Source organism: Ursus arctos, unplaced genomic scaffold (genome assembly GCF_023065955.2).
Source record: "Ursus arctos isolate Adak ecotype North America unplaced genomic scaffold, UrsArc2.0 scaffold_11, whole genome shotgun sequence".
Classification (NCBI taxonomy): domain Eukaryota; kingdom Metazoa; phylum Chordata; class Mammalia; order Carnivora; family Ursidae; genus Ursus; species Ursus arctos.
This window is the reverse complement of record NW_026622775.1, coordinates 21560362-21582707: the sequence shown is the minus strand read 5'-3', so window position 1 is coordinate 21582707 and position 22346 is coordinate 21560362. Positions and strand designations below refer to the sequence as shown.

Genomic DNA, 22346 nt, shown 5'->3' with positions numbered 1-22346 from the left:
GAAAACACAAGAAGAGAACACAGACCGGGAAGCTTTTTTCCTTCTTAACAGTCAGCTCGCTGCTTTCTGCTGGGGTGACTGGAGAGGGCTCAGTTTTAGGCTCCACCCAGCTGCCTACACATCCTGGGGCAGGGCTTGGAAGACCGAAGCTGACTTTCCCAGTTTTTGCAGGAAAGAAAAATGTAGAAGGACCGCCAGAGAATATCTGAACTTTTAATCACTCCACTGAAGTTTGAGTGCTTTTCTAGAAGGAGAAGGAAGGGTAATTCAGTAATACAAATACCGTGTAACAATCTGAAAATGAACTGTAAATCATAAGATTACAACAGAACACATACAGCAATAATTAATGTAACTAAAGGCTATCTGGCAATATAAGCAAAAACTGTAAATTAATTATATTACACTGGCTGTAAATAATATTACCCTAAATGTAAATGATATTACACTACTGGGAGGCATATACATAGTGGTCAAAGATTGTGACATTGGAATGCCTAGATTCAAATTTCAATTCAGGCACTTTCCAACTATGATCATCAGCAAATTACTGTAAAAAGGATTTTATAAGTGGAGATACATATATATAATGTATCTATATGTATATATATATTTAGCACAGTGCCTAGCATGTATGTAGTAAACACTCAGAAAAGATTAGCTGTTATTATTAAAGTATACACAGTTTTGCTGAAAGAAAATATTTCTTGGGTGCCTGGGGGGCTCAGTCAGTTAAGCGTCTGCCTTCGGTTCAGGTCATGATCCCAGGGTCCTGGGATGGAGTCCTGCACTGGGCTCCCTGCTCTGTGGAGAGTGTTTCTCCGTCTGCCCCTCACCGGGCTCATGCTCTCTCTCTCTCTCTCAAATAAATAAATAAAATCTTAAAAAAAAATAATTTAAAAAAAGAAAATATTTCTCTGTTTGGAATCATTAAAATTGCATGTTTCTTAAGTGCTTTTCCTATAAAAAACTAGACTGCAAGGCAGAATAGTCTAACTGATCCTTGAGATCGTAAGATACGGTTAAGTGTCCTGGAGATGTACCACATGGTTCTGGTTGGTTCAGTCTTACTCATCCTAGCACTTCCAGCACTTATCAACCTATTTTTCTTCATTTAGTGTCTCTTTTACCCAGACAGTATGAATTTATTGTTTCTATACAGGATTAAATGTAAATTCATAACAGAACCATACATAAACTTTCAAACTTCTCAAGAAAAGGTAATAATTTACAGAATTACAATATTTCCAAATAATAGAATCATTCTGTATTTTGGTTGCTGAGAGTTAACAAAATGTCTATAGGATCTGTGGGCTTAATTCAGCAAGGAGTCACTACACCTGAACTTCATAGTTACTCTGAGAATACTGTGCATATTCTACATGTTTAAGTAAAGTCACCACCATTTTCCCGTGATCTGCAAGAGCAGATATTACATTAGTGGGCAGCCATTATTCAAATATTTTCAGGTAAAGTATTAAACTACACTGTATGAAATTGCAGAAAATCACAATTTCACATGGTTCAGCCTACATACATTTTGCTTATAACATACTTTTAAAAACTTCTTTGGGGGGAAATAGCTTTTGTATTGTTTTACCAAAACTGTTAGTTTCGTTTTCTAAAAATCACTTTTGGTGGGAGAGGGAAATAAAGGAGTTATTGTTCAATAGATACAGAGTTTCAGTCAGGCAAGATGGAAGAATTCTAGAGATCTGTTGTAGAACAATGTGCATATAGTTAAGATTACTGTACTGTACACTTAAAAATTTGAGAGTAGATTTCATATCATGTTTTTATTACAAAAATTATAATAATAAAAAAGACAAACTTAAAAAGAGAGCTCCCAATTTCTAGGCCATCCTTCCTTGCTGGCTAAAATAAACGTAATTTTTTTTTTAAGATTTTATTTATTTATTTATTTATTTGAGAGAGAGAGAGAGCGCAAACAGGGGGAAAGCAGAGGGAGAGGGACAAGCAGACTCCACGCTGAGCACAGAACCCCATGTGGGGCTTGATCCCAGGGCCCTGGATCATGACCTGAGCTGAAATCAAGAATAGGACACAACTGACTGAGCCAGCCAGGCGTACCTAAAATAAACATAATTATTAAGAGCTTTTTTAAAAATCTTTTTATGGCATTTAATTATATCAGAAAATGTTTCATATGGTTTTGACCCTAGCTTAAATTTCCAACTTTATATTCTTCATGATGCTTTCCACATAGTACTGGGTGCTCAATGTCAATTTAATATATTACTTAATATTTGTAAAAGCTATCCATTTTCAAGGGTTTTCTTTATTAAAGAAATATATTGAACATAAAAACATGAAATTGGGGCTAAAGAATGGTTAAAAACATACTAAGTAATTTTTCTCTCACTTCTCATTCCTTGTACTCAATTAACTAATGGATACTTTCCAAGCACATTCACTGAATTCTTTAAATTAATTCCTTCATCAGCTATTTACTGAACCCTCACTGAGTTCCAGGCACTCTGATGGAACCTGGAGGCAAACTGCAAAGCAATATGATAGAGACTGGAGGAAGAAGCATGAACTATTAAAGAAGCACCTTCCTTGGGGGAAGTTGGTAGAGGACACAAGGGAAACTTTAAAAGCAAGCAACACTAGAGGGAATGCTTAAGGATAAAGCTTATATGCCAAATAGTTCAAGTACAGAAATAAAAATTCCAACTTCTGATATTTAATTTACACAATGCTAAGACCAATTATCATTTCTATCCAGAAGGTACTCTTTGCTTTCACCAACACTAATATATCTTATCAACTTCTAGTGTAAATGTAGAATTAAGTTTATAACTGTTTGGTGCCAAATTAAACTACAATATGACAATATACAGATACAGTAGGAGAACTTAAACACAAGTCCTTGGGGAGTCAGTGAGGAGTTCATGAAGAAAGTCATACACTGATCTTCAAAAAAGAGTTGAAGTTTGCCCACTCAATTTCTCCTTCCAATAAGTTTTTTGTATTAACTTTATGGCCACCAAAAACCAGATCAAGTTCAATTTTCACTGCCACAAAGCTAAACTTTTTAATGGTTATTAGATATACCTCCATATTTAATTGCCAGTCTTTAGAGGAAGGGACCACCTCATCCTCTTAGTAGTGAGTATGGAGAAAACTTCAGGACTTCAAATACCTAACTGGACACAGTTGGACACATTTTAAAAATTTCTTAATACATTCTGCTAACATCACTTCGTTTATATAACATTATGAGTACAGGACAATAAAACTTAAATTGTTAAAGAGAAAGCCAAATGCAGCTACCTCTTGACATGTCTGTTTAGTGAAATTACTTCAATAAAAACACACAATCTATTAAAAAAGCACTAAAACTAGTGGCTAGTTTCAAGTTAACATTTTTATTGCTAGTGTTGAAATTTCCTCCAATATTAAGATAAGGCTTAAATCCAGACAAAATTAATTTTTATTACTGGAAATTGTCATTTACCCCCAAACATAAAGTTTTGCTTAATTTTTTTCTTACAAAATTTTTCTTCTTTGAGGAAGCAAAGTTATCTCTAAAGAAATAACTGCTGAATTTGCAGGATCTTTGGAGTACCCCTAACTATATGTCTTATTGACACATAGTTAAATATTTAAACGACTGTTTCCTTCCTCTAAAGACCCAAAGGGGAAGGATCGTACTTAGCTTCTGGAAATCAAGTCCATACTCAAAAATCCTCCAGAGGTCAGCCTTGGTGGTGGGCTCTGAAGCTGCCATTCTGCGTTCCGCCTCCAGTCGCAGAAATCTGCTTACTTTCCACCCACTCCTTTTAGCCAGCAGGTTCTCCCAGTCCAGAAGTGCTAGGTATCAAAGATCCTGGGAGCATTTAAAATATGTATTTGATGCCCTACATACGTTTACATCTTGGGAGTTTTCTTTAAAAACACACACACGACAACCACCCAGCTTCACCACAGGAAAGCTCGCGTCAGAGAGCTTACCCGCTGCCTCGCTAGTGGCTCAACCCGCTGTTATCCGGGTTCTCATAGCTCCGCCCATAGCTTGACAGATAGCCAATGGCGTGTAAGGACTCCGGGAAGCGCGATGACGTAAACGTGGACGTCCACGTGATGACGCAGCTGGCGTTACCGTCTCCAAGGAGCGGTCCGGGGCACCGGTTTCAAAGTCGCAGGGCGGGCCGAGTGGACTTCCGCTGCTGGCCCCGGGTTTCCCCGCCGTCCTGGAGTCATCCCCCCCACCCCAAACGTTCCTCCAAGGACGCCGCCATCCGGCTTCTTGCGGGCTCCTTCGGCTGTCTCCTAAGTGGCCCGACAGGACCCCAAGTGACCTGCGGGACGCCTGAAGCCACCCGCGTCCCCGTTTTACCGGCCGGGATTCGGGTGAACGTGGAACAGAATTCACTTGGAGGGTCCCCAGCAGAACTGAAATCTGAAGTCCGTTGCCTGAGCGAGGGGCTAGGCTGGGACTCGGGAGAAGAAGGCGCGGCGGGGCTCTCGACGCCGCGTGAGTAGGATGCTGATTACACCGCTCTAGTGCTTGACAACCCCCGGAGCGTTGCTTTAGTTTTGTTTTCCCGCACAGCGAGCTCTGGGGTTTTTCGTTGGTGGTTGGGGGTGGGGGGGTTGTTTTTTTTTTTTTTTTTTTTTTTTGTGTGTGTGTGTGTGTGTGTGTGTGTGTTGTTATTGTTGTGTGGTTTTTTTTTTTTTTTAAGAAAATGAAGGTGGTGAAAGCTCCAAACTAAAATGATATCGAAATGGCCACAGAAAACGACTTTGAGACATCAAAGTAAGCTCCATATTCCTTTATTGAGAATTTTTACATGTAAGGTTTAATGTCGTCATTGCTGACCAACTATTATTTTTCGAATGCCTGTTTGGTGCATGGAAATTTGTAAAAACTTAAGTTAGCTTTACAAAAAGCTTGGTAGTATGTGTGAGGATGTGTATATACTTAAGCAGAACCGTTGGTAGGTAAATCCTTGTAAGGTTCCTTTAGCTTACATGGCACTCTACTAGACACTAAACATCGTTGTTACGCTTTTCGCATGCTCCGGAGAAATTAGAGGGCTAATGGCCAGGAAGAGTTTCCAAGTCTGCCATTAGAACCTGTTGGCACAGTTTTGGCCATTTGTAGAGATGTTTATTGAACTCCTGTTTCAGTTATGTGCAAGGCTCTATACAGGTTTAGCTGCTGCAAAAGTGAGGAGGTCAGTTCTACTCTCCAAGAATTTAATTTGAGGAAGGAAATATATAAATTCCATACACTAAAGTGGCAGCAAGTGTTAACTCTTTTGCCTCAGTTTCCTCATAGGGTTGTTGGAATGATTAAATGAGTATTAAAATTTGTAAAGGATTTATAACAGTGTCTGACACTAAACAAATATCCTGAATAAATATTAACTAGTAAGTATTATTATTAACTGTGGTCAAGGAAGATGCCATTTGGGCCAAAACTTGAAGTACTAATATGAATTTACTAGATAAAAAACTGTGTAGGTATCCCAAATAGAATAGTATATGTAGCGTTGAGGGGATTAGGAATAAGTTCTGTTAAAGACTTGCAAAAAGGTTGGCTTGTATGGAATGTGGTTTATATAGGCAAGTAGCAAGCAGGGCAGAAAGGGAAGAATGGGGCTGGATAGTGAAGGGCCTTGTCTGCTGTGTGTTGAGTTTGGATCATTGCACAGGTTATAGGAACCACTGAATGGAATTCACTTGAGAGTAGCATGATCAAATTGTGATTTGGAAAGCCTAGTATGGCTGTTATGAGGAATATGCATTATAGCAGAGTGCAGTTGGGTGACTATTATCATACAGGTAGTAAGTGAACTGAGGTAGTACAGTGAGATCGTTGATTAGGGAATTTAAGAGAATGAGGTAGAGGGCAACTGAGGGAAGGTAGGAATAAGTGGTAAGTTCCATTTTGGAAGCTTTATAAACAAGTGGTTAAGAACTCAACCTCTATTCAGTCTGTCTAGGTTCATATCCTGGCTTTATCTCTTTTCAGGTCTTTGACCTTTGGCAAGTTACTTAGCTCCTCTGTGCCTCAGTTTTCTCATTTGTAAAATGGGAAGAACAGCACACTAACCCTCATGGGTTTATAAGGATTAAATGAGATGATGTAAATAAAGCATGGTTTCTAGTACATGTCAAGTGCACTATCTATATTATCTAAAATTATTAATGCACTACAATGATACTATAGCATTAGAATTATTTCTCAGGTTTGAAGTGGGAATATCTGCCACCCGGTAAGGAAGACTGACTGGCCACCATCTTGAGTGGTGGGGATCAAGTGGATCAAGCCCCACTTCAGGCTCCCTGCGCATCGGGGAACCTGTTTCTTCTTCCTCTGCCGTTCCCCCTGCTTGTGCTTGCATACACTCTCTCTCTCAAATAAATAAAATCTTTAAAAAAATCATTTGGGGCGCCTGGGTGGCACAGCGGTTGAGCGTCTGCCTTCAGCTCAGGGCGTGATCCTGGCGTTATGGGATCGAGCCCCACATCAGGCTCTTCTGCTATGAGCCTGCTTCTTCCTCTCCCACTCCCCCTGCTTGTGTTCCCTCTCTCTCTGGCTGTCTGTATCTCTGTTGAATAAATAAATAAAATCTTTAAAAAAAAATCATTTGTCCTTACTTGTTTTCATCCATTTTTGGACTCTATTCTATTCCATTGATTTGTTTATCTGTTTGAGCACCAGTATTCCAGTGTTTTGATTATTGCAGCTTTAGAGTAAGTCATAGAATCAAATGATGTTAGCCTTTCATATTTGTTCTTTTTCAGTTATTTTGGCTATCCTAGGTACATTGAACTTCTATATGAATTTTAGAATCAGCTTGTCAATTTCTTCAAAAAGATGCTGAGAGTTTGAGAGGCATTGCATTGAATCTATTAATCAGTATGTGTAGAATTCATATGTAATGATATTGAGTCCTCTTAACAATGAAAAGGTATATTCTCTCCATTGATGTATCTATTCTTTTATTTCTTTTGGCAGTATTTTGTGATTTTTAATATATAGGTTTTGCACATCTTTTAATAGATTGATCCCTATGTATTCTGTTTTTGATACTATTGTAAATGGTATTATTCTTTTACTTTTGATTTTTGAATTATTGCTAATATATAGAAATACATCTATTTTTGGCACATTGTACCTGCAACCTTTTTAAACTCACTTATTCTAATAGGTTGTTTTTAGAGTTCATCAGATTTTCTCCTTAGACTGTCTTTTCATCTGTCAATACAGTTTCACTTCCTCCTTTCCAATTTGGATGCCTTTCATTTCATTTTCTTTATTGTACTGGCTAGAACTTCCAATACAGTGTTGAACACAAGTGGTTGGAGTGGACATCCTTGTCTTCTTCCTGATCTTAGGGTACAAACATCTGTCTTTCAAAATTAAGTATGATACTAACTGTAGATTTTTTTGTAGCTGTTTTTAAAATGTTGAGAATATTCCTTTTTATTCCTAGTCCTCTGAGAGTTTATCAGAATGGATGTTGAATTTTTTTTCAAATACTTTTTCTGCATTTATTGAGAGGTTCGAATTTTTTTTCATTTTTAGTTTGTTAATAGGGTGACTTACATTGATTAATCTTCATATTTTAAGCCTGCCTTACCTCTCTTTTTTGGGATAAACTTCTCTTATTCATGTATTATCTTTTAGATATTGTTAGATTTGATTTTTTAAAAGTTTATATAAAATTTTAATTTTCTATGTCCATAACGCCTTTTTTCCCCGTTCTAATATCTTTGCCTGGTTTTGGTATTAGGCAATGCTTGCCTCATAGAATTAGTCGGAAAATATTTTGTTTTCTTCAATTTTCTGGAAAAGTTTATGTAGAATTGACATTATTTATTTCTTCCTTAAATGTTTGGTAGAACTTACCAGTAAAGTCAATTGGACCTAGAGTTTTCTTTGTGGAAAGATTTTAAACTATAAACTTAATTTCTTTAATAGATAAAGTGCTACTCAGTAGTCTGTTGTGTACTGTTGTTTTTGTTTTGGGGTTTTTTTGTACTGTTGTTTACAGAAACTCTCCACAGATTTCATATATCCAGAGTTCTCTCTCTGTGCAGCTTTGTCTCTCATACTTTGTCTTGCCAGTTCTAGTTCACTTGGTCTCCACATCCTTAACTCAGAGAATCTGCCAGTCTCTGAGGCCTGCATTATTCCCTCTTTGTGCCATGGCCTGGAAAGTCTCTCAAGTCAGTAAGCTGGAGCAATCATAGGGTTTACCTCATTTGTTTTGCATCTCTCATCATCATTGTCTATTGTCTTGCAAACCATTATTTCATTTATTTATATATTTGCTTTTGGTTGTGTTGAGTGGGAAGGTGGTCCTTGTACTTCATCTTGGACATAAGCAGAAGTCCTATTCAAGTTACCCTCCTTTTTAAATCTTAAACACAAGTTTCTTACTCCCACTGTAACTCTTCTTTGGCTTCATCAAGACTTCTATTCTTTGAACTCTTCATTTTCCTCAACTCTTTCCCAGTTTGTTTTTACTACTTTCTCTTTTTAAAAGATTTATTTATTCATTTGAGAGAGAGAGAGGGAGAGCATTTGCACAAGTTGGGGGAGGGGCAGAGGGAGAGAATCTCAAGCAGATTCCCCACTGAGCATGGAGCCTGACATGGGGCTCTGTCCGACAACCCTGAGGTCATGACCTGAGCCAAAACCAACGGAACCAACTGAGCCACCCAGGCGCCTGTTTTTGCTGCTTTCTTATACAGCCTGTAATCATTGCCCATTAATTCATCTGCCTCTCTTATCAGTAATCTTAATATGATTATACTCCTGCTTTTTGAGTAGCATATACTCAGTAATACTTCATCCCTTGATCAGTTGTTCAGTTTGCCTTGATAGTTCTCACACCCAACTGCTCAATAACCATAGATAAAAAACTCTGCTCTCTGGATAAGTACCACCACAAACTCAAGGTTAACTCCTAACTAAAAAGTGACTGAGCTGGGATTTGAACCCAGGCTGTCTACGTCCAGTGCCTGTATTCTTAACTTCTACCCAGCAAAGAGACTTGCAAGAAAAAAAAAATTATAGGCCTGTTTTACTTAAGCACGTAGAAACTAAAATCCTACATAAAAGGGCACCTCAGTGGGTTAAGTGTCTAACTCTTGTTTTTGGCTCAGGTCATGATCTCAGGTTTGTGAATTTGAGCCCTGGGTCAGTCTCTACACTGGGTGTGGAGCCTGCTTAAGATTCTTTCTTCTCCTCCCCCCTATCCCATCCCTCCCTCTCTTAAAAAAAAATCCTACATAAAATATTAATAAATCCAGCAATGAATGTGTGTGTGTATATATGTACATGTATGTGTACATACAATTGTCTTCATATTGGGTTCATCCCAGTAATACAAAGATAGTTAGCATTAAAAAATTATTGAATACAATAAAGAAGACCTAGGTTAATGGAGAAACCATTAACATGTTAAATTTGTGGATTAGAACACTGAATATATTAAATATGTCAGTTCTTCCACAGATTAATGGTTAGACTTAATGCATTCCCAAACTTAGTTTTGACAACATGATTCTAAAATCTAGTGAAAGAGGGGTGCCTGGGTGGTTCAGTTGGTTAGGCGTCCAGCTTTTGATTTCAGCTCTCAGGTCTTGATCTCAGGGCTCCATGCTGGGTGTGTAGTCTGCTTAAGATTCTCTCTCTCCGGGGCGCCTGGGTGGAGCAGTCGTTAAGCGTCTGCCTTCAGCTCAGGGCGTGATCCCAACGTTCCGCGATCAAGCCCCACATCAGGCTCCTCCTCTAGGAGCCTGCTTCTTCCTCTCCCACTCCCCCTGCTTGTGTTCCCTCTCTCGCTGGCTGTCTCTGTCAAATAAATAAAATCTTAAAAAAAAAAAAAAAAAGATTCTCTTTTACCCTCTGCCCCTCTTCCCCCCCCCCACTAGCACACTCTTTCTCTCTCTTTCTCTCAAAAATAAAAAAATAAAAATCTAGTGGAAGAGCTAGAAAAAGACACGTACATGAAACTTGTTATCTGAAAGAACAGCAATACAAATCAGTGGGAAAAGGATATTTAGCCAATAGGAAGGAAAGGAAGGAAGGAAAAAATAATAAAGATACCTTTCCCACATATATAGAAAAATCATCTGCAAGTTGATTGAGGAAGTAAATTCTCTTTAAACTTTCAGAAAAAAATTTAAGAGGGTATCTTTATGATCTCAGGATAGGGGAAGACTTCTTCAATATATATAAACATTTTGACTAGAAGAAAAAATATATGAAGAGTACATTAGAGATAAAAACTTGGATATTACAAAAGGCATCATCAATAAAAGACTCCCCCAGCTACAGAAAGGGAGAATATATTTATAATAAATGTAACTGAGAATTGATTAGCATCCAAAATTTTGATCTTTCAAAAAAATAAATTCATACTATTAGAAAAACGGTTAAAGAATATGATCAGGCCATTTATAAAAAATAAAATTTGAAGAACTACTAAAAAAAAGAAAAATGTCAGTCTCATCAGTAACCCAGAAAATGCAAATTAAACAGTAATATAATAAGTACTTGTTGAATCAATGAATGAATGAATCAATCAATGAATGAAATAGGAGAAATTTAGTTATAGTAACATTTTCTCCAGATTAAAGTCAGTCTCTGGAGATTGAATGTGTTTTGCTCAGTAATCCACATTTGACTTCTTTTTTTTTTTTTTTTAAGATTTTATTTATTTATTTGACAGAGAGCATGAGTGGGGGAGCAAGAGAGGGAGGGGGAAAAGCAGACTCCCCGTGGAGCAGGGAGCCTGATGACCTCAGCCGAAGGCAGATGCTTAACCGACTGAGCCACCCAGGCTCCCCCACCATTGACTTCTGAACTTATATTAATCACTGTGAACTCAGATTTAGTGTTATTTCGTATTTGAAAACCATATCACATGGGGGGGAAAAGGTGGTTTGCATTGAAATCATTATATTCATGGCCATAACTCCATCCTCCTCTTGAGACTCATAGGGAAGAAGAGTAATAGGCAGAAACCAGATCCTATATGTGGTAAAATTTTAGTGCTATGTGTCAAGTAACTATCTTAAAAGTTCTGTAACAATAAAAACGTGGATAATTTCTTTTAAGCTCAATAAAAAGTTAAAAACCATTTATGTTATCAGTACTCTATGATTACTTCTTTATCAGAATCACATATATTTGTCATATTTCACCACTGAATTGTGTGTACTTTCAAGGAAGAAACTATTATCTGAAGTTCCAAACATAGAATGTATACACTATGTGTGTGCATATTATATATGCATTTTTAAACTCTTATAGTTAGTATGTATTTCTTTATGTATATATGTTATGTATAACATACGTAGAAAAGTATGTAGTTTTCTACAACTGTAGAAAAGTAAAGAAAACAAATATAAAGCTAAGTGAATAATTACAAGGTTCAAAACTCAAATAACCACAACTCAGATCAAAAAATAGAACATTTCCAGGACCTCAGAAGCCCCTTGTAATCATAATCTCTCCCTCCTCCTCAAAAGTAATTGAAGATAACTAAAGTCTTCAATTTTACACTATAGTTTTGCCTGTGTTTGAGCTTTATATAAATGGAATTATAAACCGTGTATTCTTTTGTTTTGGCTTCTTTAACATTATGTCTTTGAAATTTATCCATATTTTTGTATGTAGAGGTAGTTTGTTCATTTTTGTTTCTATAAAATATTCCAGTTTTAAATTTATCACATTTAACTGTTCTTCTTTTGATGGATAATTGCAGTTTCCAGTTTGGAGGCCACTGAGATTAATGCTGTTATCAACATTTTTTGTCATGGCCCTTGGTGCTCAAGTGCACACATTTTGGTTATGTATATTCTTAGGAATTAGGTATATGCTTAATTTTAAAGTTGTACTAATTTACTTTCCCACCAGTAGTGTAGGAGAGTTTTCATTATTTTACATTGTCACCAATGTTCTATAACTTTAGCTCTTTATTGTAATTTTAATTTGTATTTTCCTGATGCCTAATGAGCAGTTTTCCCATGTTTATTAGCCCCCTGGGTAACCTTTTTGTGAAGTGTCCTCTCATGTCGTCTTACCACTTTTCTATAGGATTGTCTGCCTTTTAATTGACAGTTTTTTTGTATATTCTAGATACACGCCCATTGTCTATTATATGTGTTGGAAATACCTTCTCCATGTTTATGTCTTATATTTTTACTCTTAAAAGTCTCTTTGTTGGGGCGCCTGGGTGGCTCAGTCATTAAGTGTCTGCATTCAGCCCAGGCCTGATCCCAGCATTCTGGGATCGAGCCCCACATCAGACTCCTCCGCTGGGAGCCTGCTTCTTCCTCTCCCACTCCCCCTGCTTGTGTTCCCTCTCTCGCTGGCTTTCTCTCTCTCTGTCAAATAAATAAATAAAATCTTTAAAAAAAAAAAAAAGTCTCTTTGTTGAACAAAAGTTCTTAATTTTAATGTGGTTCAATTTATCAGGTTTTTTTCACTTATGGTTAGTGCTTTTTGTGTTCTGATTAAAAAATCTTTCCCTACCCTAAGATTATAAAGATTATTCTATTCTTGTCTAGAATTTGTTTTGGCCTTCACAGTTAGATCTTCATTTCACCTAGAATTGATTTTTATGGATAATGTTTTCTTTTTTATGAGGATATCCAATTGACCCAGAACCAATTTTAAAAAGATTATTCTTTCCCCCTCACTGCTCTGGAGTGACCCTTCAATCATAATTCAGATATTCTAAATGAACATAAATTTAACTTTGTATTCTTTATTCTCTTCCACTGGTCAATTTTGTTTATTTTTATACAACTATCACACTGTCTAAATGACTGTACCTTTATAATTAATCTTGATATCTGGTAAAGCAAGTCCTCCACCATTCTACCTTTGCAAGAATGTCTTAGCTAAGCTTGTTATGTTTCCACCTATATTTTAGAATCAGCTATTAAATTTCTGCAGTATCATCTTTTGGAATGATAATTGAGTTTGCATTTAGTCTACCTATAGATCAACTTGGGGAGAACTGATGTCTTCAATCCTGTAAACCATGAGTATCTCTCTCCACTTATTTGGTCTTTAATTTCTCTCCTGAATGTTTCATAGTTTTCTGTACACAGTCTTACACATCTTTTGTTTAAGTCTTTTTGATTTATTCCTAGACTTTGGTTTTTTGTATGGTATTATGATATCTTTTATTCTAACTTTGTTGTCAGTATATAGAAATGTAATTATTTTTTGTATATTGATCTTGTATCCAACAACCATGCTAAAGGTCATTATTCTAAGAATTTATCTGTGTGTTCTCTGGGATTTACCTATGTCTATACACAATTAACTATGGATAATGGATAGTGGGTTTTTTTTTTCTTTTCAGTCTTTATACCTTTTATTTCTTACTTGCCTTATTGCATAAACTTAGACCTCCAGTAGAGTATGAATAAATGTTAAGAGAATTTGTCCTTATGTCATTCCCAATTTCCAAGGGAAAGTTTTCAACATTCTCATCCTTAAGTATGATGTTCGCTGTGCAGTTATGTAGGAATCCATTGTTATATTAAGGAAATTAACTTCTGTTCTTACATTTCTGGGGCTTTATCATATATTTTAATTCATCAGATGCTTTTATGCATGATTGTATTTGTTGGTCTTTTTTGTGTGTTTATTTTCAGTTTCTTTGGGGTGGGCTTATCTTTATTATTTCCTTCATTTGATGGTCTTTTGGTATAATTTACTTTTCTTCTTACTTTAAGTCATTGACTTAAGGCTTTTTTTCCTAGTATATGCAATTAAAGCTATAGATTTTTTTTTGAGCAATTTCTGAGGTATTAACATTTTCAGTGTCAATCAGTTCAGAATACATCCAAATTTGTTTTGTAATTCCTCCTATGACCCATGGGTTATTAAAAAGTAATTTCTGAACTTCAGAATGTATGAAAATTTTCCCTTTACTTTTTGGTTTTTGATTCAAGCTTATTGTGCAGTTGTCAGGTAACATGCTGTCTTTGGCTTTCAGTCTTCTTGAAAGTTGAGATTTACTCTACTGCTAGCAAATTATCAGTTTTAAATGATCCATGTGATCTTGAAATAATAAGTTTTGTACATTTACTGTGTTCTATTGTATGTTTTCTTGATGTGAATAAAAATATCAATCATCTTATGCTTACTGAGAGCACTTGGCTTTATTCTAGTTCTTCATTTCTATTACCTCTTACTCACCCCTGTATAATTCGGAATCTTTGTCTGTTTCTCTTCTGTGTGGAGGTTTGTCCTGGAACTGAATTTCAGCCAGTTTTCACTATTGGAATAAATATGGCTATAGTTTTATCTTTTCAGTTCTTTTTACTTCTAGTAGGAGGAATTAAAAAAAAAAAAAAAGTGGAGAGTCTTGTTTTACTTCTGCTAACCTGCAGAGTAAACCAGGAAAACAAAGAATTAAAACTTAAGAAATCAGAAAAATTAGTTCTTTGCAGCTCTTCTTTTTCCCACTAGCAGTAGATAGTTGGCTTCGTGTATAGAAGGGCCTTTTCTTAAATTCCAAAAACATGTGTTGAAATTGATGATTCATTTTGAGAAGCAGTAAAGACTAGCAGTTTTGCATTGGATATATCAGATAACTACCTTGTTTATAGTTTTTAAATATTGAGCATTAGCCAGTGAACTACAGATTGTTTTTTTTCTTTCTTTCAGATCAACAACTATATGAAGTTCTTAGACGGTATCAAATGGAAAATTTTTCTAAATATTCATCGGTGCAGGTATGTAAATTAGTTAAGGTCTAACAAACTAGGTTCAAATTTGGTTGTAAATACATTTATATAAATAAATTCTATTTAGGATTATTCTCATGTGAAGTTGCCTGCAGCATTTTGAAATTTGCTTACAACTGGGATTGTTACAGGGGAATGCTTGTTTTTGCTTAATGAAAGTAGTTCTTTGACCATAGAAATTGCCTTATTTTCTGAGTTGGAGCTTAGGTGTTATGTATGATGTTAAAATGTGAGTTCTAAAATGAGAATTCATTGACATTTTGAAACCTCCTAAAATCATTTCTTCAGGTACATTTTGTAGTAAGCTTTAACTTGAAATTCTCATAAATTATGGCAAGTAAAAACTAAATCAAAACAATAAACAATATACAACACTGTTTTTAATATTTCTTTCCTTGGGTGCATGTTCTTATTTAAATATTCTGTTAAAAAAAATTTTTTGAGCAATAAGGTATATATATTGATGGACTCTGAGTTACGCAATATTAAAAGAAAAACAGTAGCTCCTATATTAATGATAGCTCCCTATTGAATTAATAAGGACGTGTTTTGCTTTTGACATCAATGAATCTTGTAACCAAAACATTACTGTTTTGGGGCACCTGGGTGACTCAGTGGGTTAAGTGTCTGACTTTTGATTTTGGCTCAGATCACGATTTCAGAGTTGTGAGATCGAGCCCTGCATTGCTCCGTGCTAAGCATGAAGCCTGCTTGGGATTCTCTCTTTTCCTCTCCCTCTACTTTATCTGCTCTTCCCCCCCAACCCCCACTCATGTGCACTCTCTCTTAAAAAAATTGTTTTTAAGGTATTAAAAAGGAAGTTGTTTTTAAGAAATTAAAAAGGAATAGTTTCTCTTGTTGACTTGACAATACTTATCCTTATAGATACTTTCTTTAGTGTATTCGCAACATATATAGCCTGCTGCTCTGTTTTTATTTACAAAGACCAGACTGAGTTCAGCGGGTCTTAAAACTATCCATCCACTATGTTAATCATAACAGCGGGTCTTAAAACTATCCATCCACTATGTTAATCATAATATTGTTTTTCTTACGTTATTTTGTTACTCATACTTAACTAAGAACTGTTATCATTTAGGTGAGAGAGAATCTTTTATAATACAACAGCCTCTAAATTTTGTTCAGATTCTTAGGTTCTTTTTCTTTTGCTTAATATCTTACAGAATATGCCTAAAAGGAGGATTCAAACAAAAGAGTGATTTTAAAGCCCGAGGAGATCTCTGGGCACAGTATTATATCATATCTACTGTACACTATGGCTGACTTGATTATGAAAGGTGGTTTTACCAGATAAAACAATGATTGTACATAGCCCTTTAGATGCACCTGCCTTGTACATTGTGATAATTAATTAAAGCCTCATGGTAACATACCAAGTAAGGTCAAGTCTTCTCTTATTTAATAGTGTACTCTCTTGTGAAATTATAGCTCCTTTAATTCTCTAAAGGTACATGCTCTTCTTTTACGGGTACTATTATAGTCATACAATCAAATCTTGATTCCTATCTCTTATTTTTGGTAGTAGTGTATTTTTTCTGCCTAAGAGTCTTCTGCAGTTCACTGTCTCTTCAGAACATGTTGCTGTCTCAAAATATCAGTTCCCATGGGTCTTGCCTTTCACTGCATAGTTTGCAGTAGTGAGAAAGGAGGTGAAATGAGAGTATGAGAGAGAAAGAGAGAGATTAATCTGCTTTCTAGCAGTAAGGTCCATATCCTTGGCCATATGTAGTACATTCTTTGGTTCTTCACCCCAGAAACATTGTTCTGATTTCTGAAAAAATGTTCAAGAGGAATTTTTTTTATTTTTACTTTTTTCTGTTTGTAGTAAAGGAAGACATAGAAGTAGGAGGAAACTATTATCAAAGGTTATGTGAAACCCAGGAGCACTGGCTGAGATCTCTTGTCACTAACTTTAGTGATTGCCACTAGCAACAGAAATCCTTCATAAATTTATGTTTGCCCTTTTTGTTCAGCTATGTTCCCAGGTGCCTAAAACAGTTCTTGTTAGTAGATGCTCAATAAATATTTGTTGAATGAATAAAACAATTATATCCTACCTTTACTTTCCTCCTACCTACTTATCTTCCAACATCATTTGAGCTCTATGTGCCACGTACAGTGAAAATGGAGATGAAAAAGTCATGATCAGCTTGTGAAATACAAACAGTTCATGCTTTTTAGTTCTATCCCAATGAAATGCCCTCTTCCTTCCTCACACTAGGCAAATTGCCAGGATTTGTGTTAAATGAACATACTTTATGAAACTTTTCTAATATTAGAAAAATAAGGCTGCCAGAATTTGATATTTATTTATTATATTTTAAGTTGGAATTTCAAACTTGATTTTCTATAGAAACTGTATTATAAGTGATAGTTAAAATTCTTTTGTTTATCACTATGTAATGATCATTTAGGCTTCCCATGGATCAAAGAAAGTTTTGTGAATTGCCTTAAGATTTTTTTGTATAGTATTGTTTCTTAGGAAAATACATGATAGATTTATAATAACTAATGATACATAAATTGTATGGATTTAAACTGAAAGTTGGATTTTTCCCGTGTGTAAAGTAGCTTGTATATTTAACATATTTGGTTCATTATACTTTAATAATTCATTTATCTTTTTTTTATTTATTTTAAAGATTTATTCATTTATTTTTAGAGAGAGAGTGCACGCACATGCACAGGGGTGAGGGGCAAAGGGGGATGGAGAGAGTCTTAAGCAGCCTCTGTGCTGAGTGGGGAGCCCAATGTAGGGCTGGATCTCACAACCCTAAGATCATGATCTGAGCCAAAATCAAAAGTTGGAAGCTTAATCAACTACACCAGCCAGGTGCACCCATTCATCTTTTAAAAAAAAAAAAAAAAAAACTTCTTATAATTATATGAACCTTCTAAAGATACTTTAAATAACAACTAGTTTCTTGAAAGATCCCTTGTGAAATTTAGTTGTCTTTCTTTGATCATTCTATGTTTTCTATATAAATAAAAAATATCTCAAGTGGCATTTCTCTCAGAGTGTAGTAGTGGGCACTGCATGACAAATATTGAAAGATTTTAGTCAAGATGGTGGAAACTCTCCCTCTTTTCCAAATTATTTGTTCCTACCTTTTTTTTTCTTAAATACCTGTCTTTTCTCACATGCAGGCTAGTTAATTCCTCTTTATAATCTATGCCATATCAGTACATGTGTGTACTGGTTAGTGTTTTGTTCCCTTCAAACTTCCTGGAGGGACAAGATGGAATATTAAAAATAAGTTTATTTTCTCTGAAAACTCTCCTAAAAATATCTTCCTCTTCTAGCTTGGGACTGTTTCTACTCATTCTACTTGAACCCAAATTTAAAGTTAAATTGAGATCTAGTCTGCTGAGAAAGAAATGGAACACATAAACTGGAAAGAGGGAAGGAATAAATGTAAAAGCATAGTGCGAAGAAGGTATAAGCTGGTTCTGGAAGGGAAAGACAATCATAGTGCAAATGTACTGATTGATTCAACAAACGTTAGTTTATTAATTCAGCAAATCTTGAGTGCATGCCAGTGCTGGGTAAGCTTTGGGGACAGAGCTATGATTAAGATAGACAAAGGAGCCTACTTCACTGAAAGAGATACGGGTGAATAATTAAGTAATTAAAATTGCTATATCATATGAAGAAAAAAGACAGTGTCCCGACATAGAGATTAACATGTACGTAGTGTAATAGTGGTGATTTCGCCTGAGACATATTTTTGGTAGAAAGGTCAGAGTAGGTCTCTCTACCACAGTAGTATTTAAGTTGGCACTGAAAGTTGAAAGAATGAGCTAGACAAGTGGACCAAAAGAGGCCCTGAGGCAGGAAAGAATTTGACTTGCTTGTATAATATATAGGACCTGGTCCCAACTATAATCAAATAATAGTTATTTGAAAATACATTGACAGGAACAGGAGGGCCACTCCTGTTGATCATGAGTAAAGAATATAAGACTCAATAGATAAAATATAGCAAACTATTTAAATTTAAATAAATGCATGTGGCTTGTGGCTATTGAATTGAGCAGTGCAGTTCAAGACTCTCCATCTGATGAATTACTCGGTTTAAAACCTTGAAGGATTGATTTTACCTCATCCCATGATGATACTAGAAAATCAGTGATTTGGGGCGCCTGGGTGGCTCAGTTGGTTAAGCGTCTGACTCTTGATGTCAGCTCACATCATGATCTCAGGGCCATGAGAACTAGCCCTGTGTCAGGCTCTGTGCTGAGCATGGAACCTGCTTAAGATTCTCTCTCCTCCTCCCTTTGCCCCTCCCCTGTCACAAGCACATTCTCTCTCTCTAAAAAAAAAAAAAAAAGAAAAGAAAAGAAAGAAAGAAAAAGAAAGAAAATGATTTAGCACTTGAAAGAAAGTCTAATTGTAAGAGCTTAGCAATTTCTTACACTCTACATCGACCTTCATTGATAAATGATGAAAATCCATCTCGTCATGATATGAATGATTTGCTACAATGCTCTAAAATGTGCAACAACACTTTCACAAAATGCTAGTCAGCCTATATTTTCTTCCAAACGATGGCAGATAGGACGCCATTAACATATTTCATAGCCAGTGATATAGAGTAAGGTAAGAGGCATAAAATTAAACATTCAGAATTACAATTAGAATACTTAGTGTATATTTTCCTCAGAGGAAGAGGAGTATCCAGAATATTTGTCTGCCCAACTATAATCCAATATTATTGACATTCTTTCTTTTTTCTTTCTTATTTTTTTATTATGATATGTTAGTCACCATACAGTACCTCATTAGTTTTTGATGTAGTGTTCCATGATTCATTGTTTGCATATAACACCCAGTGCTCCATGCAATACATGCCCTCCTTAATACACTTCACCAGGCTAGCCCATCTTCCCACCTCCCTCCCCTCTAAAACCCTCAGTTTGTCTCTCAGAGTCCATAGTCTCTTGTGGTTCATTTCCCCCTGTTTACCATGCCCGCTTCATTTTTCCCTTCCTTCTCCTAATGATCTCCCTGCTATTCCTTATGTTCCACAAATGAGTGAAACCATATGATAATTGTCTTTCTCTGCTTGACTTATTTCACTTAGCATAATCTCCTCCAGTCCCGTCCACGTTGCTGCAGATGTTGTGTAATCATTCTTTCTGATGGCTGAGTAATATTCCATTGTATATATGGACCACATCTTCTTAATCCATTCGTCTGTTGAAGGGCATCTCGGCTCCTTCCACAATTTAGCTTTTGTGGACAATGATGCTATGAACATTGGGGTGCATATGGCCCTTCTCTTTACTACGTCTGTATCTTTGGGGTAAATACCCAGTAGTGCAATGGCTGGATCATAGGGTAGCTCAATTTTTAACTTTTTAAGGGACCTCCACACTGTTTTCCAAAGTGGTTGTGCCAATTTGCATTCCCACCAACAGTGTAAGAGGGATGCCCTTTCTCCACATCCTCTCCAACATTTGTTGTTTCCTGCCTTGTCAATTTTTGCCATTCTAACTGGCGTAAGGTGGTATCTCAGTGTGGCTTTGATTTGAATTTCCCTGATGGCTAATGATTTTGAAAATTTTTTATGTGTCTGTTAGCCATTTGTATGTCTTCATTGGAAAAGTGTCTGTTCATATCTTCTGCCCATTTTTTGATTTGATTATTTGTTTCCCATGTATTGAGTTTGAGAAGTTCCTTATAGATCTTGGATACCAGCCTTTTACCTGTAGTGTCATTTGCAAATATCTTCTCCCATTCCGTGGATTGCCTCTTAGTTTTTTTGACTGTTTCCTTTGCTGTGTAGAAGCTTTTTATCTTAATGAAGTCCCAGAAGTTCATTTTTGCTTTTGTTTTCTTGTGTTTGGAGACGTGTATTGACATTCTTTCTGTGATACACTCTCACCATCATCTCAGGAAGTCATTTTGGGATCAAAATAAATAGAAATTAATTGTAGAGTATCCATTATTCAAGATATATAAAATTCTCCATATGTTTATTTAGTATAGTTTGTTTAAATTTTGTTTTAGAGAATATAAAAGGAATATTTATAAATGCTTTTATTTTTTTTTGATGAGCATAGCTTAATGGATAGGATTGTTAGTGTTGTACACCTAAGCTAATATGATGTTGTATGTCAATTTTATTTCAATTAAAATATATAAACATAAATATATATAAATGTATAAATACATATATATATAAATGCTTTTTTAAAAAGATTTTATTTAAGTATCTCTACACCCAGCATCGGGCTCAACCCCGAGATCAGGAGTCACACACTCTACCAAGTGAGCCAGTCAGGTGACCCTATATAAATGCTTTTATAGTCAATTTCAATCTTATTCTCCCAACTTGATTTTTTCCACTAGGTCTTGAATCATGAAGTCACACGGTCTTTTATTCTAAAAGTTTTGCGTGCTAGCAAGTGGGAAAGGTTTGCTGAATCTATATTTTTATTGTTTTGAATATTTTTCTTATGTTTTGATTTATTATGTTTATCTCTATAATCATGTAATTTTTTGTAAGAATTTATTATGTTAGTCACCTTACAGTGTATCCTTAGTTTTTGATGTAATGTTCTATGATTCATTATTTGCGTATAACACCCAGTGCACCATGCAATATATAATCATGTAATTTTTATTATTTGGATATTGGTCATTTATTCTTATATTAGTATTTCCTTAGCAACTATCATTAGAAAACAGTTTCAGTGCAGTGTCTTTATAGAATTCAGTTTAGTATATATTGAGCACCTCCTCTATGTAAAGCACTATGCAATGAGCTTTAGTAATATGAAAATGTATATAATAAATTACCATTTCACAGGAACCTAAAGACTAATAAAAATATGGGTTGAGACAAATGTTAAATAACTAGGTATAAAGCATATTATTCATATCTTAATCTTAAAGCCAAATGCAGGTATCAGGGAAAAAGGAGATCATTTTCCTTGGAGAGATCAGGGAAAGTTTCCTGAAGGATGCAACATGTCTGATGGGTACTGAAAAGTAGGTAAGATTTCTAAAGAACTTCAGTGGGAGCTAAAAGAAAGGGTAGTGGAGAGCATTGCAGTTGGACCCAATGGCATGATGAGAAGCAAAAGGAGGTGAGAAAGTGGGGGTTGTATTTAGGGAGTAAAATATACTTCATTTTTTATACTGTGTTTGACATATACGAGAGAAGTAATGGAAAACAACATTAGGAAGGGTAGGTTGTTTGTATCTACATTGTAGAGTGCCTTAAATGGTTAAGTTGAGGAGTTTGGATTTAATTTAGTAAACACTAGGCAATTACTAAATGTTGTTTAGAAGAGTGATAAAGTAGAGTGAAACATAATAAGAATAACAATTAGGAAACTTATAATTGATGGGTGGGAGGTTAATGAAGGCTTGAATTATTTTGTAGAATGCCATCCATCTCCCAACTATTAGTCATAACATTGGTAGTTGACTTGATTTTTATAAAAATTCCTAAGAAATTTGAGAAATAATATTTTTAAGGTTTGAACTAAGTTATCCCAAGATGTTTAACTTTTAAACAGTTGAAAGTTAAAATATCACTTGTCCATTAATT

At 35.5% G+C, this 22346-nt stretch overlaps 2 protein-coding genes across 17 annotated transcripts in view; one reads left to right on the top strand and one right to left on the bottom strand.

Annotated features, from left to right (window-relative positions):
• The window catches only part of CUNH4orf33 (chromosome unknown C4orf33 homolog), a 153564-nt gene extending 149063 nt beyond the window's left edge, over positions 1 to 4501 (bottom strand). For 4 of the 13 annotated variants that reach the window (XR_008958627.1, XM_057310068.1, XM_026499343.4 and 1 more), the window contains exons 1-2: positions 3679 to 4009; positions 26 to 244 (exon numbers count right to left, since the gene is read on the bottom strand). The gene's annotated coding sequence lies outside the window, so the exon portion shown is untranslated. Of the gene's footprint in view, positions 1 to 25; positions 245 to 3678 lie in introns of all 13 variants that reach the window. The other 9 variants (XM_057310070.1, XM_048212361.2, XM_048212358.2 and 6 more) reach the window with 7 other exon arrangements.
• SCLT1 (sodium channel and clathrin linker 1) overlaps positions 4124 to 22346 on the top strand; it is a 193736-nt gene continuing 175513 nt past the window's right edge. For 3 of the 4 annotated variants that reach the window (XM_057310066.1, XM_057310067.1, XM_048212355.2), the window contains exons 1-3: positions 4128 to 4501; positions 4710 to 4783; positions 14684 to 14751. In XM_057310066.1, the coding sequence (XP_057166049.1) occupies positions 4741 to 4783; positions 14684 to 14751 (111 nt within the window). In that variant the 5' untranslated portion in view covers positions 4128 to 4501; positions 4710 to 4740. Of the gene's footprint in view, positions 4502 to 4709; positions 4784 to 14683; positions 14752 to 22346 lie in introns of all 4 variants that reach the window. The other variant, XM_026499334.4, reaches the window with a different exon arrangement.